General features: G+C 37.5%; 1 protein-coding gene across 2 annotated transcripts in view; it reads right to left on the bottom strand.

The window, feature by feature from the left end:
- Positions 1-1,023: 1,023 nt before the first annotated feature.
- Positions 1,024-17,954, bottom strand: part of RPS6KA3 (ribosomal protein S6 kinase A3) — a 115,675-nt gene continuing 98,744 nt past the window's right edge. The window contains exons 19-24 of one of the 2 annotated variants that reach the window (XR_006539380.1): positions 16,583-16,744; positions 13,573-13,649; positions 12,914-13,031; positions 7,090-7,230; positions 4,823-6,447; positions 1,024-4,765 (exon numbers count right to left, since the gene is read on the bottom strand). Coding sequence is in view for 1 of the 2 variants with exons in the window: in XM_021682226.2 (XP_021537901.1) it covers positions 6,325-6,447; positions 7,090-7,230; positions 12,914-13,031; positions 13,573-13,649; positions 16,583-16,744 (621 nt within the window). In the remaining variant the exon portion in view is untranslated. Of the gene's footprint in view, positions 4,766-4,817; positions 6,448-7,089; positions 7,231-12,913; positions 13,032-13,572; positions 13,650-16,582; positions 16,745-17,954 lie in introns of those variants that run through there. The other variant, XM_021682226.2, reaches the window with a different exon arrangement.

Below are 17,954 nucleotides of genomic sequence, written 5' to 3'. Positions count from 1 at the left end.
GAGGTAAGAGAGTTAAAATGAGGCTGTTAAGGGTGAGGCCCTAATGTAATATGACTGGTATCCCTGTAAGAGGAAGAGACAGCAGGGGTGGAATGACCACATGAAGAGGCAGCAAGAGGGTGGCCATCTGCAAGCCAAGGAGAGAGGCCTCAGAAGAACCCAACCCTGCTAGCACCTTGATCTTGACTTCCAGACTCCAGAACTCTGATAAATTTCTGTTGTGGAAGCCACCCAGTCAGTGATATTTTGTTATGGCAGCCTGAGATGAATAAATACACCATCATAATACAAAACTACTCAAAATGTCAACGGGGAAGGAAAGGGCTAACCGTAGGCCTATAACCCATTCCCTCTCTACCAGGAATCAATGACCTCAATCAAATTCCCTTAAATGTGCCAATGATATTTACTAACTAGCAGAAAGAAAACGAAAAGTCCTTATCTCTAAAATGCTTTTAGCAAGATACATTTTGTCTATAGAGATGGCTTATTGTAAAACATGGTATAGATTGATGAAGCATGGTTGGCTGGAGAATGGGGACTCATCATTTGTGTAATTAATGAGGTATAAAAAGGGGATGTTGCAGAACCAAATGACTCCCTTTGTTTAAGCAATGTCTCCACATCGCTCAGAAGGAAACTCGTCCTTTAATTCTGAGTCCAAAATGTACCATAATGAGGAAGAGCAACGGTATTTTGGAGTTAAGTCTGATAATTTTGGACGTCTCCAAGAAAAGATTATTTCACCTATGCCTGGTGATCACTCTGTATCCTTTGAATCATTAATCACGTTTGGTATTGGGTTAAGATCAATGACTCATGTGAGTCTGATGTGACACTCTTTGGGCTAACCAAGACTTTGCATACAAAAATTATCTTGCACTTCTTAACTCAGAAATGTTCCCGTTTTAAGTTCTATCAACCCAGTTTGATAAATTTATAATTTGGATAGAATTTGACATTATGAAGGATTATCATATAATTGAAATAACCTGATAAATGACATACATGCATTTATTTGAAATTTTATTATATAAATTTTCATTTCTTTTAAAGATTACAAAACCTGTTCTGTGACAGGAATACAAGCAATATTGTTCCAGGATTATTCATGGATACATCTGAAAGAGCTTAGATTACACATTAATAGTATGATTTGAAAACTTCCCAGATTAAACTCTTAAGTAAAACAATTTAAAGTATTCAGTGATAATTAATCCTTTACAAGCATTTCATAATTATGGCAGCAGTGCCAAGCATCTGATGCAATTTAACCACCAATAAAAGGTACAATACATAGGAACTCATGATATGGTACCTTGGGCTTCTGGCATGCCTTACTAGAGAGAAACTAGTATAAAGTAAGATCATGTATAATAGTAGAAAAATATTTGTGATTTTTTTTCTTTTTTAAAAACTGTTTAAGTAGTTGCCCACCCCATTCCCACCCAAGGCCAAAAATGCAAAATAATTACATCCCTTAGGTGTATACCTTCCCTTTTGCTTAGGGTAAGAGTTAAGATAAACCTAATACATGTACACAATTTTAAGAATTAAAAACTCATCACCCATAATTATTAAGGATGCTAAGGAATGGCAATTAAAAAAAAAAAAGCTTTAGATGATAAACTACACTTAGAGAAACACAAACCAAAACCTTTATCCTTATACCCTTGCTTTGTATTTAAAAGTTCTACTTTACACACTTGTTTGAAAATCTCAGTATACAGTTCATTCAGTACTATAGTGATACTAGGAGTAAAGATTTTCACTTCAATTATGAACTAATCTACTTAGAGAGACTATTACAGAGACTCTCCTCTCACATACGTTTACACATATTGTACTCAAATGGTATGTGCTCTAAAAGAGGTTTTCTTGAGGTTTGCATCTCTGAACCTAGTCTCTAAATTTTCCTTTCCACTAATCTCTATTCAATGTCATATACTTTGCTAGTTGCTCTGGGAGAAGTCATGGACATTTAAACAGCTTATCATGCACTTCAAGGTTATATGGCAAAATAATGAGGAAAGTGCCGTAAGAGGTAGGAAGTAGACTCTCATCCCAACCCTTGGTATGCCCTGTTATGAACAGTTAAAAGACTAGAATCAAAGTGGTAAATGTGAGACTGATAGTAATACAAGGCTTAAGAAAATTAAGTCGACTTAATTACTAGAATTCTTTGAGAACACTCAGTCACATTGGAACCAGTTACAAGTCACTTGACCACACAAAATACAGCAGTGTCAGAAGTACATAAAGCACACTGTAGATACAAATTCTTCTTGGCCATCCATATTTAGGTATTATCATTCTGTAGATTCTTCACTAGAAAAAGTGGTTAAGCGTAGCTCTGCAGAATACCACAGTCCCAAGAAAGCAAATTTCATTCCTTCATTAATTGGTCTCCACCAATGGTCACTTGGGGAAACCAGCAAAATATAAGCAATCTGGAGGTGAAAAGAGGACTATTTTCACTGAAATATAAATACTGAGTTAAGTCAACTTATCTGTGAATTAAATAAAACTCAATGTATACATCTAGTGTGAGTCACATGGAGCTGGACCTTTCAGAGGGACAGAACTCTAGGACTAGATCGGAACCTTTTGGTTTAAGCACCAAGGGTCAACCATGGAACCCATCGTATTTCTTAAACACAGAAAACAGACCTTTTCTAACTCTTTACATTCCTGAGATACCTGTCCTAATGCCTTCACAAATCTCATAAATGCTTGATACCACCATGAGAATTTTCTCTATAAAATATGGTAAAGCAAGCTGAAAAATTTTCCATCATTTATAAAGGCCAGGAAGTAGAGAATATCAAAGCCCTGTTGAGATATGTATTGCTGACTTCCATGGTGATTAAGTACATCTATACCAAGGCTCCCAAATCTTAAATGTTTCTCTGCTCTCATCCCAGGCTGGACCTACCCCAGTTCCTTTCCAATCCAATCCATTCTGCTTACTCATGAAGCCTTTGCACCCCTCTCCCCCTTCAAATCTTTCCTGGGCTGAGGGTGCAGGGAACAGCAAACAGGCCAGCCCCACCTCTCATAATGTCCCCTGGCCCCAAAAGCAACTACTTCTTAAAATTAGGTGGGAAATGGTTGATCCAAACCCATACTTTGCAGCCTACCACATGTGAAATGTGAATCTCTACTGCATACACACACCCCCTCCAGACACTCACTAAGTGACTTTTCCCCACACATTAGCCTTGCAGCATCTTGATTCTGTGCCTTGTCAAAATCATTACATTTTTGCATTTTTGGGGTTGCTTGTGAATAAATGAATCCGTATTAAATCTGTTAAAGGTCTACCGTACTTAGAAAAAAAGACATCTCTATAAATTAGAAGCTGAAATGACTTACATAAAAAATTAAAAGGACAAAAACTTACCTTAACATCATCACTTGAAAGGGAAGATACAAAACACGTGGTAGTGTAATCCATATTTTTCAGCATGTGCTTGGAAAAGTTAAATGCAATCTACCATTCTAGATATTATTTTGGATTATAGGATAAGAGGAGGTTTGTAAAAGTTGCCTGATGGTTTAGTTCTTTCTTTCACATTGAAATAATCTTTAAGACTGAACTAAAACCTTCTGGGAGAAGCCCTGGTAACTAGGGGAACTAAATGGTGAAGGGCCCAGTGGAGCTGGACTCAGTAATTAATGGAAAGGTAAACCCAGGGCAAGCATTACACAATTGTTGGCCAAGTTTGTCTGCCGTAAGTCAAAGGCAATAGGAACACCAGGACCACAGATGAAATAAATTAAGCTCACGAACTGCATTTTAGGCAACAAAAGCCTTCAGTTTTGTGAACATACGACTTGCTTTTCTCCAATAAAATTGGCAGCTGGAGTAGGCAAAGAAGGCAGTATCTTTGAAAGCAATAAACTTGCCATTCATCTACCAGTAGAGTATTGTCCTAAGAAATATGTATTTTTTTTTTGAACAACTCTGCTCCTGGTTGGGTATTAATATGAAGGGAAGGCAGCATGGTGTTATGAGGGAAAAAAACTGAATGGGAAGTTAAGGATTCTAGTCTTTGCTTTGGGTCTTAGGTACTTTACATGCAATATGAGAGTTATTTAGATAATTTATTATCTAAATTAGATAAGTTATTTAGATAATAAATTATATAGATAATTTATAAGGATTTACACATTTACTTCTGGTTCTAAGACTCTGATAGACAAAACACCTAAGCAATTATGGAATAGCATCAGTGTCCAAAATTTGAAAATATGTCTTTTTTTTTTTTTGCTCAGAGTTACATTAACATTTTAAAAGTGACAAGAATTTGGGATGGTCATGGTTTGAAACACTGAATAGAGGAGAGAGAGAAAGAAAGAAAAAATGTTTTCTTTACAGGCAATGGGAAGCAGTTTTTGATAGTTAGCATTCATATACTCAAGAATTTTAATAGAACTTTCTCCATCTAGATCTCCTGCATCCTTCTTCCTATACATTTTTTTATTTAGAAGATAAACTTACATTTGATTTCTATGCAATAATCATTTTGTGTCACTTAAGCAAAATGAATGTTATAGATTTTCCCTTTCTCTTTAGTTGCATAGAGGAGAAATTAAGGAATAATAAGTGGCTTCTAAGACATTTAACTAAAGTACGCTTTCTTGGCTTTGTACTCTCAAAGATTTAAAGCTTCGGGCAGGTAAAAAGACTTCTGATGTAAATGGCTCAGTACATGGCTAAGAGATCTGTTGGGCACATTGTTGATGAGGTTAAGTTAAATCACTTTTTCCTTGTTCATGTTTTTCATATTACATATCAATGTCTACTAGGTAGCTCGACTAAAATGCAGGTAATAATGGATACAAAAGTTTCTTTAATCAAATAGAATTGTGGAAACTACCCAAATTAGATGTAGGTAATGAATACTGTAATCTAAGCAGACCCAGTGACCACTATGAAAGCTGATCATTTCTGAAGTTAAAGGAAGCATTATACGGCTATAAATTATCAGAAGGAATTCAGAAAACACTCAATGGTGAACATTCACTTAGGCTACTTGAGCTATGATTTCAGGTGAGAACAGATACTGTTTGATCAAGAATGTTTTATTCCCTCGAATAAGAAAGTTTAAATCCAATTTCATAGAGAGGCTGGTGGCCTTTATTACATTCAAATTAGTGTTTAATATAGAGCATTGTAATGGGATAGAACTCATTATGATTTACCTTTTTTCCAAAAAAGCATACTTTTCTTGCAGGTATACAAGAACAGGTATCCTGTTATTCATACGCTAAATTCTGCAATTTGATCTATTTAAACATGAAAGATCTAATGGGACTTGAATGACCTGTTGTTAAATTTTCCTTCGCCAATATCTTCACCATAACTCTTAAAGGCCTTTGATGTATATTGGCAAAATCCCCAATTATATGCCAAATACTAAGTATGGATACTATTCAAGATCAAAAGTGCAAGAACTACTTCCTTAATTAAGGAAAAAAGAACCCTAAGGAGTTGCAACGTATACGGACTAACTTCATAGGTGTACTCTTGATGTCATGCCACACACACGTGATAACTTTCTCTACCATAACAGCTCTCTAAGTTAGCCTGACAAAGCACCTGACTTTAAGAAACAAACAAATGAACGAACCAGTGAAACAGACATGGGGAAAGATATATACATTTTGGAAGTATTACATTCAACAGCTGTTCCACAATCTGGCCATTTTTAGGGCTGTCCAACAATACTGTTAATCCAGGTGAACTATTTAACCCGATTTAATAGTCAATTGGTTAATAATAATAGATTCCAAGTTAAACAAAGCATGTATACATTAAAGAAAGCAGTACAGAAATGTACTGTATATGAACTGTTTACAAAAACATACAAAATGTTGGATGGCACAAGGGATACAGTGCTAATAGAAACGATTGTTTAAGCTAAGTGCTTAACATAAACTGTCCATCCCTATAACTAACAAAGAATATTTCAGGGACATGAAATATTTCCTATAAAAATAATGCTATATGGTGTAGAGTACTTTATTCAGTGTATTTTTAGGTGGTATTCATATGTTCATTATTCTTGTTGATTCAGTGAATATGTCTTCATCATGTTTCCATTTTCATTTCACCCGAAGCTCCAGGAAAATCTAACTTGCTAACAATCATTTAAAGCGAGAAGAGACGGAAGCAGGAGCAGCAGCAGGAGCAGCAGCATTATGGGTACCAGCTGGGACAGTGTGTGCTTGCAGGTGTCTCTCAGATATGTGCTACCTGTCGCCAGAACTTGTGCTATCAGCTTACACCGTGGTACCAAATAGCTCACTGAGGTCACTTCACAGGGCTGTGGAGGTGATTTTTTTAATACCTCTCCGCTGAGCAAGAGTAGAGCGGCCTACTGGTTCCAAAACTGGCGACTGATTACGGTTTAAAGCAGAATATGTAGCTGCCATAGCACCCTGAAAACAGGAAAGAGAGGTCACAACACAAATGACAATGGCTAGTCACAAGTACACAGAATATGAAATGCAGACTCTTTTCCCCCTAGATAATTTCTTCATATGGAAATGTATATACATTTAACTGGGCTTATAATGAAAATAACCATACTGGTCAAACCCTCTGATTTAACTAAACTTAAAGAGGCAAACGTGGGAGGCTGAACTTGTAGATGAGAAAGGACAGGGATGGGCTTATAACAAGCAGGCCTCACTTTACTCAGGACTATTCAACTTTTTGTTTCTTTGCAATGCTTTAACACGAGAGGCAGCAAAGCATGCTCTTTTGGAACCTGTTTTGCCACTGCTGACAACCTCAGAGTTTGCTCTGGGTTTTGCGTAAGAAAGCAAAGTATACACAAAAGTTAGGAAATCCATAGGCCTACGTGATTGATAAATGCAGAAGTCATTCTTAAACTAGTTTTATTATATTTTGGTGTGCTTTGACTTTTTCTTTTCTAAACCACTCATTGTAAGAGAATCTCACTTGAGGAAATGGATGCCGGCTGAGCGAAAGGGAAAAAGGTGCTGCGGGCATGGAGAGGGAGGCTCACAGTGTTCTGGAGGACATGCAGAAAACAGTGCCTGAATGGGGCAGCTCACCTTGACTAGATGGGGTGCGTCCTGTCTGTTTAGTTGGTATTGTGGCAGTTGGTCCCAGTGGACGATCCAAGGATGTCTGAGCACAAGGGCAGCAGTCAGTCTCTGATGAGGATCCACATGAAGCATCTTTGACACCAGGTCCTGTAAAGGGAAGAAGAAGAATAATAAAACAAGCTTAAACTTTTGTTTGTTTTTCTATAGCACTTGATACTGGTCAGCATTCTTCCTTAGCTTTTATGACACTATTTTTTCCTGGTACCAAACTTTGAGGTTCAAAGCAATTTGGTCAACATGACAATTTTTCTTTTTTTTTTAAATATTTATTTTAGAGAGAGTGAGAGAGAGAGACAGAGAGAGAGAACTGCAAGTGAGCATGAGCAGGGGGAGAGGCAGTGAGAGAGAGAGAGAGAGGGAGAGAATCTCAAGTATACTCCCCGACATGGGGCTCAATCCCACGACTCTGAGATCATGACCTGAGGTGAAATGAAGAGTCGTACACTTAACTGACTGAGCCACCTCGGTGCCCCCAACATGGCAATTTCTTTGCGGGGAAAAAAAAAAAAAAGGCAAAAACCTAAGTCTCTGTTTTCTCCTCCCTGAGTAACAGTAATTTTGGTGCATTACAAAGAGTAAATTTACCACATTTATGTATCTTTAAGTACTTTGGCTCTTTTTTCACTGAGATATTCTGGTTTTTCTACACTTTTGTAGGTTTATTTCTAAGTAATTTTTTGTGCTGCTGGTAATAATGAAAAGCAGAACATAACTGTCCCAATAATAGGAATTTAATTGGAGAGCTCCAAATGCCCCCTCCAAAAGATTAGAGTTCTTTTTTTTTTTTAAAGTAGGCTCCATGCCCAACGTGGGGCTTGAACTCACAACCCCAAGATCAAGAGTCACATGCTCCACCGACTGAGCCAGCCAGGTGCCCCAGATTTTTATTTTTCCACTTCATGGGCATCACACAGGCATTATTAAAAAAAAATCAGAAATACAGAGAAGCAAAAAGAACATGAAGAACGCCCAGAATCCCACTCTTCCAAAGAAAATGCTTTCTATCTATCCAAATGCTTTCCTATGCATGTGATCCATATAATTGCTAGATAGTTTTATACTCTCTAAAATAACAACAGTTGTGGGGCGCCTGGGTGGCTCAGTTGGTTAAGCGACTGCCTTCGGCTCAGGTCATGATCCTGGAGTCCCGGGATCGAGTCCCACGTCGGGCTCCCTGCTCAGCAGGGAGTCTGCCTCCCTCTCAGACCCTCCCCCCTCTCATGCTCTCTATCTCATTCTCTCTCATATAAATAAATAAAATCTTTAAAAAAAATAAAATAAAATAAGAGTTGTGACTTATAAAAGCCATCTACAACTTGTTTAATTTTTCATTCAAAATATAGCTATTGAGTATCTATTAAAGGCCAGGTATTCTGTTAGGCATTGGGTATTTAGCAGTGAACAAGATAGAAATGAACTCTGACCTCATGAAGCTTTCAGCCCAGTGAGGGAGAAACAAAGAATCAATTACAAAGCAAACAATAAGTTCTTTGACGGGATGAATAAAGAGGTATAGCTAGAGGAACACAAAGAGACAGTGACCTGAACAGGATGGGGTGGCTTAGAAGCAACTTCTTTAGAGGAATGTTAGATCTGAAGGATGAGCAGTAGATGGATTAGAGAAGGGGAGGAGGAAACAGAGCAATTCAGGGAGATAGAGCAGAGTGTGTTTAGAGGAAAGCCTTCAGGGACGAGAACATGCCACAATTAAGGAACTAAAAGGAGTGCAGTGAAGCTGTAACAAAAAATGCCAAGTAGAACATGGCAGCAGATAAGTGGGAAAGGCGAGAAGGGACCAGACCATGAAGGCCCTGGTAAGCTACATTAGCAAATCTGGACTTTGTCTGCAGGTAAGAAATTATTCAAAGCAAAGGAGTGATACAGTCAGGTTTGTACTTTAGAGAGCTTACACTCACTAAGTGTGGAGGAAAATGGATCGGAGGGTGCAAGCCTGAAGACTCCAATTTGAGACTCGTGAGAGATGATGGCTTCAGGGAAGTATAAGAGATGGAGAAATATGGATGGTATTGAGGTACTTAAGAGAAAGAACCAACAGAACCTGGTCGCTGACTGGTACTGGGAATTGAGGAGATGTTATTCCAAGTATTCCTCTGCTATTATTTACAGTTTCTTATTTTTAGTTATCATTAACAACTAAGAACGGAACAAGCTACGGAACAGAATTAGAAATAAAAAGTGAAACAATTAGGAACTCCCCTTCCAAATTCTTAAAGTGGGAAAATGTGCTTCAAGTATATAAAAGGTTGCAAAACTGCCCAGGGGCATAACAAAACGCTATTCCTTCCATAGGTCTCATCACTCTGCTCAGATAAGCTCATTCGTGCTCATGGCTTTAGCTACTACAGATGATGACAACTCCTAACTCCACTGTCCACCCAAGACTTCTCTCCTAAGATCTGCATCCATATAGCCAGTTGCCTAATGGACATACATCTCTTAATTATATATCACAGTCGCATTTCAAATTCTTCATGTCCAAATCTGTAATCATCACTCCTCTCAAAACCACTTCTTTTGTATTCCACATCTTGGTGAAGGAAGGACACCACTACCGACTTATTTGCCTGAGGTGGAAATGTGGACTACACGCTTACTATCTGCTTCTCCCTTGCTTCTTTTTTCCTTAAAGATTTCTTTATTTATTTTGAGAGAGAGAGAGAGAGAGAGAGAGAGAGAGAGAGAGTGAGATAATCTCAAGCAGACTCCGTGCTCAGCACGGAGCCCAATGTGGGCCCTGAGATCATGACCTGAGCCGAAACCAAGAGTCAGGCGCTTAACCAACTATGCCACTCAGGTGCCCTTCCTTTGCTTCTTATGTCCATTTAACCACTGAGTCTATTTTGCTCCCTAAATTTCTCTTTCATTTGCCTCAAATCCTGCTACAACTGCTCTAGTTTAGGTCTTCATCATTTGTGACCTGAAATATTGTAAAACCTTACAAATAAAACTACCCTTAATATTAGGTCAGTGAGGACTGAATGAAATAATATAGGTATATGTGTTAGCACAGTCCTTGGCACATAAGTGCCCAGTGAATTGTAGCGATGGTACTGTTCTTCTCAAAGCCACATATGACACATATGGCCCATATGACTGATGACATTCACATGTGCCACTTGCTCTTGAGGCAACACATCAGATTGATAGAACTCTCCCTCCCAATTTTGTGGGTATTCACTGTACCATATAATGCTTGTAATCTCAAGTCTTAACTCGACAAATTAGCAAAAGTTATCAGTAATAACGTGATATTTATAAGAAAGGCTGTGAGTTAGATCCAATTTTTTTGTGCTCTATTTTCATCTCATCCTCAGCTATCTTTCTCTTTCATTCAAAAAAGCATACTGGAATGCAAGTCAATGAGAACCAAATTATCAAAATTAAAGCAAGTTAAGGTTATCTCTATAATTTATTTAAAAAGGAGGCAATGGGTAAGCTCCGACACTTTACATGGTGACATTACTTAATATGTCTCACAACTGATCATGACAATTTCTAGCAGACTCCAGAGATAAGAATTACTGCTCTACAGAACAAACTTGAAAAAGGAAAATCTGATCACTATAATGCTTAATATTTTTCAACAGTTCTCCAATACCTAGAATAAACCTGAAATCCTGAGCATAATCTACAAAGCCTTTTATAATTTGGGTTCATCAGCTACCTTCTCATGTGTACCCTGTACTAGTCACAACAAACTGTGCGCAGCAACCTGGAGGCATTCTGCCATTTTCAGGCTGTTCTGACCACAAAGAGCATGTGCTGCTCCCTCAGCCTGGGATGGAATACATCCTTCTGCTCCCTAAAGCTGCCAGGAAAATCCCTTCACTGCTTCTGGAAAGCTTTCCTGGAAATCTTTCTGACCGAGCACCATCTGTGAACTTCTTTAACACAGAAAATGTACCACTGTAACAGCACACGTGACACTCTACTGTATACTTCTGGCCATCTCCCAACTAGACTATGAGCTTCATGAGATCAGGAATTCTATCTCAGTCACATCTTTGATCCCTAGACCCTCACATATTAAGCATGTTTTAAGTGCTTAATACATGGATTAAAAAGAAATCCCAGAAAAATTCAATCATCTGGTTTAAGAAATATTGTTAAAAAAAGGGGAAAGGCTAACATTTCATTTTAAATCAGTTACAAAGCCAAATATCATCTATGCAGACATTAAATTAGTTAACAGAGGCTTCATGTCTATGCCAAAAGTATCAACCTACATTTTTGACATACCCTATTTACTTATGCAATCATCTCAACTTGGGCTTCCATCTCTAAGAGAAATCAGCAAGCACTTTTACCAGTATATATCTTCTTTATCTCCTCTATGTTTTGCCTTATTCAGAAGTGGAAAACTTTGCTTTTCTTTTTCGAATTTTTAAGATTTTCCCTCTTGTTTTTACAAGAGCATTTTCTATGAATAAAGTAAAACTAGAACAGAGTTGGAAATCAAGTCTGCCAAAGGATGGCAGATCTTCAGTGAGAAAGGCTTTTCAAATGGATTTCAAGCAGACACTATAAAACTATACTACCATTTACTGTGAAAAAGATAAGGCCCTTTTCTACATAATATGGACCAAAAATAGAACATGGTGCAGTTATTCTAGGGAATAAGGGCTTTGGAACCAACTGCTTAGTTTGAAGCACCCACATGCTCCCTGTATGTAACCATGGACAAATTCACACAAAAATTCTGTCCTTGGTTTCCTTCTGTGAAATGGGGATACTACCACCTATTTTACAGGGTTTGGAAGAGGATTAAATCTTTTTTTTAAATTTTTAAAAATTTATTATTTATTTGACAGAGAGAGACAGCGAGAGAGGGAACACAAGCAGGGGGAGTGGGAGAGGGAGAAGCAGGCTTCCCACTGAGCAGGGAGCCCGATGCGGGGCTCGATCCCAGGACCCCGGGATCATGACCCGAGCTGAAGGCAGACGCTTAACAACTGAGCCACCCAGGCGTCACTGGAAGAGGATTAGATGGGATGATTTAGGTGAGGTGCAGTATGAGGCACAGAACACACAAATCATGAAGATTACCACCATTATTATTATTATGGTTAACAGATTTATATATTTTTTCTTCCAAATTTTTATTTAAATTCTAGTTAGTTAACATATAGTGTAATATTGGTTTCAGGAGCAGAATTTAGTGGTTCATCACTTACATATAACATCCAGTGCTCCTCACAACAAATGCCATCCTTAACACCCATCACCCATCTAGCCCATCCCCCGCCCATCCCTCCATCAACCCTGAGTTTGTTCTCTCTCGTTAAAAGTCTCTTATACCACCATTATTATTCATCATGTTTGTGAGTAAGTAGTTTTAGATGTATAGGTAATAAAGCCAAACCAATACCTTCTGGGAAACAAAATAATTGGTCCATTTTTGAGTTCAAGTTATTTGGTAACATCACTTCAAAGTAATACTTTATAAACAAAAGTTTGTAACTATTATTTTTTTCTCACCAGGGATTATGAAAAATTATTTTCTCAAAAGCTTATAATAGGGGGCGCCTGGGTGGCTCAGTTGGTTAAGTGACTGCCTTTGGCTCAGGTAATGATCCTGGAGTCCCAGGATTGAGTCCCGCATCAGGCTCCCTGCTCGGCAGGGAGTCTGCTTCTCCCTCTGACCCTCCTCCCTCTCATGCTCTCTCTCTCTCATTCTCTCTCTCAAATAAATAAATAAATAAATATTTAAAAAAAAAAAAAAAAGCTTATAATAGGAAGTCATACTTACCTTTGCTGTGTCTGAAACAGAATTCCAGTAACCACCACTGAGTGAGAATTTTCCGCTGCCTATCCGTGCCAATATTTCCTCTGGTGTATCATCAGGGCCATTTGCAAATGGAGTGTAACTAATTTATAATGAAATTAAAATGTTAATGAATAAAATTTCTTTTTGGGTTGGTAATCTTCCCATTTATTTGCAGTGTTCAAGAGTACTCCGGGTAATTAAATTAATGTAATAATTTACTGAAATCTCCTAAAGTAAAAAATATCAACATCATGAAGCTCCATTAAGCACCAGGTCAAGGTATAAGCTATGAAATATTAATTAGACTTAATATATACTATAAATATTTTAAGATATGACACATAAGAACAGAATATTTAAAAACAGTGTATGTTTACAACATAAGAGTACAAAAGAGATATGGAAAAAATCAAGTTAAGACCTTAAAACATTAACAAATGGTACATTAAAGAAAATCAGTAATGATACAGTTATAAATGTGGTGCATATATATATATATACACACAGAGAGATACACACACAGGACTACATTATTAGATAACATGAGAAAACATGAAAAGAAAGACATTACAACACAGAGATTAAAAAAAAATAGAAAAAAATATTGATGGATAAATGCTTACAACATATGGTCCACTCACCCAGTAAGCATTGTATAGAGGAGGACACCAAGACTCCATATATCACAAGCAGCATCATAGCCTTGTCGTTTTAAAACCTAGAAAAAGTAAAAATTAGTATTAACATACTACTGTTTAGAGATTTGAATAGGCTGTGAAATGCACTATCTTCTAAATCAATGTATTTAAGAAAAACCTCAAAAGAACATGGTAACAAACAAGGCAATATATTAATCCTATTCTATAACATTCTACAACTCATAATTCATATATATATATATATATAAATTTGATTTTGGTATTTGAATTAGCATTTATTGAGTGATGCCATGGCAGACAGAGGACTATAAAATAAAATGAAGGTAAGTTTCTTTTTCTCTCCCCACTGCTTCCCTCTAAGTTTCTTTTTTAAATGAATTTATATTCATTTTGTATGAGGCTGCAGAAGTGGTTACATAAAACAGTAGTTTTAGGAACACATAAAAGTACAAACAATATAATGAAAAATTACACTTTTACATATATAAAATATGATTCACTTGAGCACTGAGTAATCACCAACTATTATCAGGCATGAACAGTGATAAATACAAAACACTCTTGTTTCCTTAAGAAAATTAGACTATGGCAGGGGAAATAAACATATAGTTAATAAAGCAACATATTATAACAAAATTATGCCTAAAGTGGTATAGGTATAAAGATGAGGAAACAATTCATTCATTTTTGTTTTTAAAGATTTATTTATTTTAGAAAGAGAGCGAGAGCAAGAGTGAGTGCGGGGGAGGGGGAGAGGGAGAGAGAATCTCGAGAAGACGCCCTGCTGAGCATGGAGCCTGACATGGGACTCGATCCTATGACCCTGAGATAATGACCTGAGCCGAAGTCAACAGTTGGACACTTAACTGACTGAGCCACCCAGGTGCCCCAAAACAATTCATTCTTGATATGGAGAGAGAAGGAAGGCTACAGGGCAGCCTGCTTGTACTGGGCCTATAAGTAAGAATTCAGGAGGCAAAGGGAGGAGGTGGAGGAGAGCAGAGGACACTCCAAGAACAGAGGCAAGAGAGCAGAGCATGCTTAAGGACAGGCAAGGATTCAGTGTGGCCAGATGTCCAGGTAAGGGATACCAGAGAGAACAAAGAAGGGCTTTTATAAATATCTTAAGGATTTTTCCTGCAGGCAATCTGTGGTCATTGAAGCATTAAACAGGGAAATAAAATAAGTAGATGGGTATACCAAAAGGATAACTCAAGGTATAGAGGAAATGCTGGCAAGAAGACAGACTGAAAACAAGGCCATCTGATAGGAGGCAATTAGTAGCAAACTAAGTGAAAGGCTATGAGGAACCACACTAAGGCAGGACATGGAGAGAAAAAGATGTAATGATAAAACAGGAAGGACTTAGTAGAGCTGGGATGTATGGGATAAGGGAAAAGGGGTCTAAAATATTCAGGAATCAGAATGGAAAGGGTTTGGTGACTGACCGGATGTAGAGAAATGATGGAGAAGGAGGATTTCAGGAGGACTTCCAAATTTTAACTTGAACGACTAAGTGGTGAATCTGAGACAAAGAGTTAAAAGGTCAAGTCTAAGGATAGTTTAATCACGGAAGATTTCCTGAAGAATATGAATTTAGAGGCTTTGAAGCAAAAAAGGTTTTGAAGCAAAAAACATTTGAAACAAAAAACATTAGGTTTTGAAGCAAAAAACATTCCAACATGCCAAGGCAAAACAGCTACATGGTGATTTCCAGAAGCAGATTGCTTGTCTGAAGCAGGAAAGAGGAAAAATGAGATGGCTAGATGAAGTGACCATGCTTGGACACCAATATGTGTGAGAAGCTGTGGCTATATGGACAAACAAGCAAAAAGTCTGTCCCTCATTAGTTCTAGTCCCACCAGGAGAACAGGTGCAAGTAGTCTTTTTAAAAGCATTATTTTATACCTCAAAAGTAACAAAATTACAAAAAGTTTGGAAAATAGAGGGGGGAAATCCAGCTCTACAATCCAATTGTCCTAGCATTACCAACTGTTATCATCTTTTGGTGAATACCTAACGGTAAAAGCAGAGACTTTGCAGCCATATTACCTGGGCTCAAATCTCAATCTGACCTCAAATTACATAACCTCTCACTGTGCACCTGGTTTCCTGTAAAACTCAAAGAGTAAAAGGTCTCACTTCACATAGTTATAAGAGAAAAAATGATTATATGTAAACTCTATTTGAGAGGATGAAATCAGCTAATACATGTGACTGGCACAGAAGCTTGATATTAGGGTTAACTATTATTTATTACATAGTTCACAGTTACATTTTTTTTTTAACATAGTGATAATAAAAAGGCAAGAAATCTTGAAGGCAAAACAGTGGACTTTAGATTTGCTACAATGGGGAACCAAAATTTCTTAGGAAAAGAAGCAACTTGATCACAGCAGTGCTTGAAGACTTCAGTAAGTCGATGGCTCTTCTGTGGAATGATCACAGAACCAGAGAGGGAGCAGGGTGCAGCCAGGCTGTGGCAGTCATTTGGGCTGTGGTGAAGGAAGCAGGGGCTAGGATGGCAGTTCTGTGAAAAGAAGAACCTCAAACTGGTTTCAGGGGATAACAGAGATGGTACCTAGTTACGTAGCTAAAGACAAGAAGAGACCATGATGCTTTAGCCTCAGAAATACAGGAAGATGGTGACAAAACCAGGAAATTAGAAGGATATTAGGAAAGGATGAGAATAAACTAGTTTCCATTTAATTCCATGTGCTCACAGCACAAAAGTGTCAGTGATAGCAGACCGCTACAGATGTGTGATTATGTAGAAGACAGAAGGTAGAGCAACAAAAGGACTGTAGTGGACTAAGTAGTAGGGGGCTGAGGACAGGATGAATTACCATCAGAAGAAAAAGGGCTGACATTTTATTTTAATTATTTGTTCAGTAAGTCTTCAATGGAAAAACTATTAACTATTCTATATTAAACACAGCAAATGAATTTTTAAATATACTGAAATACTGGAAGCAAACAATTTCACAATTACCTCCGGTGCAACAAAATTTGCAGTATAACAAGGAGTCATAAGAAGACCGTTTTCTGCTCTTAGCTGTTTGGCAAAGCCAAAATCACAAATTCGAATAGATTCTGGATTGCCAGATTCATCCACATAAAGAATGTTGCTAGGTTTCAAGTCTCTGTGAACCACCTAATTGAAATACAAATTGAAGAGGTACATTAACAATATATTTCAATTACGGAAAACTCTTTATTCACAAACTGTCAAGCAACGTACTTAACAAGACGATGAGTGCTGACCTTTAAATTATCTCATTTTAAAATGCTGATAATGTAAGTATAACTCTCTAACACAGAACTGGGGCAAGGAGAGAAGGAAGAAAAAAACAGTATGTACATCCCTCCTCTTTGTCCAGTTGAGTAAGTGGGTTAAGGTAAAATGCAAATAGCAATAATATCTGTCTCTAGGTTATTCATTCATTCAACAAATATGTACTGAATGCCTATCATGTGTCAGGGTATTATATAAGGAGCTCTAGATACTATGCTCAACAAGACCCATAAGATCTTTGCCTTTCCATGCTAGGAGCTTACACAGTAGTGGGGGAGGCAGAGAATAAACAGGTGACAGATGGGTCTCTACAGGAGGTAACATCTGATCCAAGACCTGAAGAACAGAATGAACAAGCCAGAACAGTGGGGGATGGTCATTCTAAGTAGAGGGAACAGCATGTATGATGGATGTATACAATAAACATATGCCCACAGGCTCAATGGAATAGGCATGGGGTTCAGGAGTAAAAAAGGAAAAAAAAAAATCCAGACTTTAAGTATTGCCTATTTGATATCTAAGTGACAATGTCATACATACAAAAAGATATCGTTTCCTTTAGAGTTTTGTATTATTTTCCCCCTTTAGTTACCTACTTGAATAGTTCTCGTACATAAGCCTTCTGACATTCCTTATTAGACTTATATGTTTCTTCTACCGTGAAATTCTGAGTCTAGAGTGTAATCAATCATCTCAGTTTTAGTTCCTAACATTGAGAACATTACTTCTCCAGACCATCTGAATACTAATTACTGCTGAGGCAACAGGAAAAGAACAGAGAAGACTCAGATGACTGCAAAGTCATCAATTCTTCAGTGAATACAGAGACCCACTAATTTTGAGCTAGTGTACTAGGCGAATCTTGACCAGCTAGAAGTCAAGATGCTCTAGGATGAAATTAACACATTGCACTTGTTAGCTTCTATGAGCAAAGACAAAATGAGAATAATGTATTGAAAATAAACCCCTTAAGAAGTAAGCTCTTAATTTCCTTTTATTTATTTATTTTTAAAAGATTTTACTTATTTATTTGACAGAGAGAGACACAGCGAGAGAGGGAACACAAGCA

Source organism: Neomonachus schauinslandi, chromosome X (assembly GCF_002201575.2).
Source record: "Neomonachus schauinslandi chromosome X, ASM220157v2, whole genome shotgun sequence".
NCBI classification, from domain to species: domain Eukaryota; kingdom Metazoa; phylum Chordata; class Mammalia; order Carnivora; family Phocidae; genus Neomonachus; species Neomonachus schauinslandi.
Note: the sequence above shows the minus strand (reverse complement) of the source record. Positions and strands in the feature narration are given on the sequence as shown.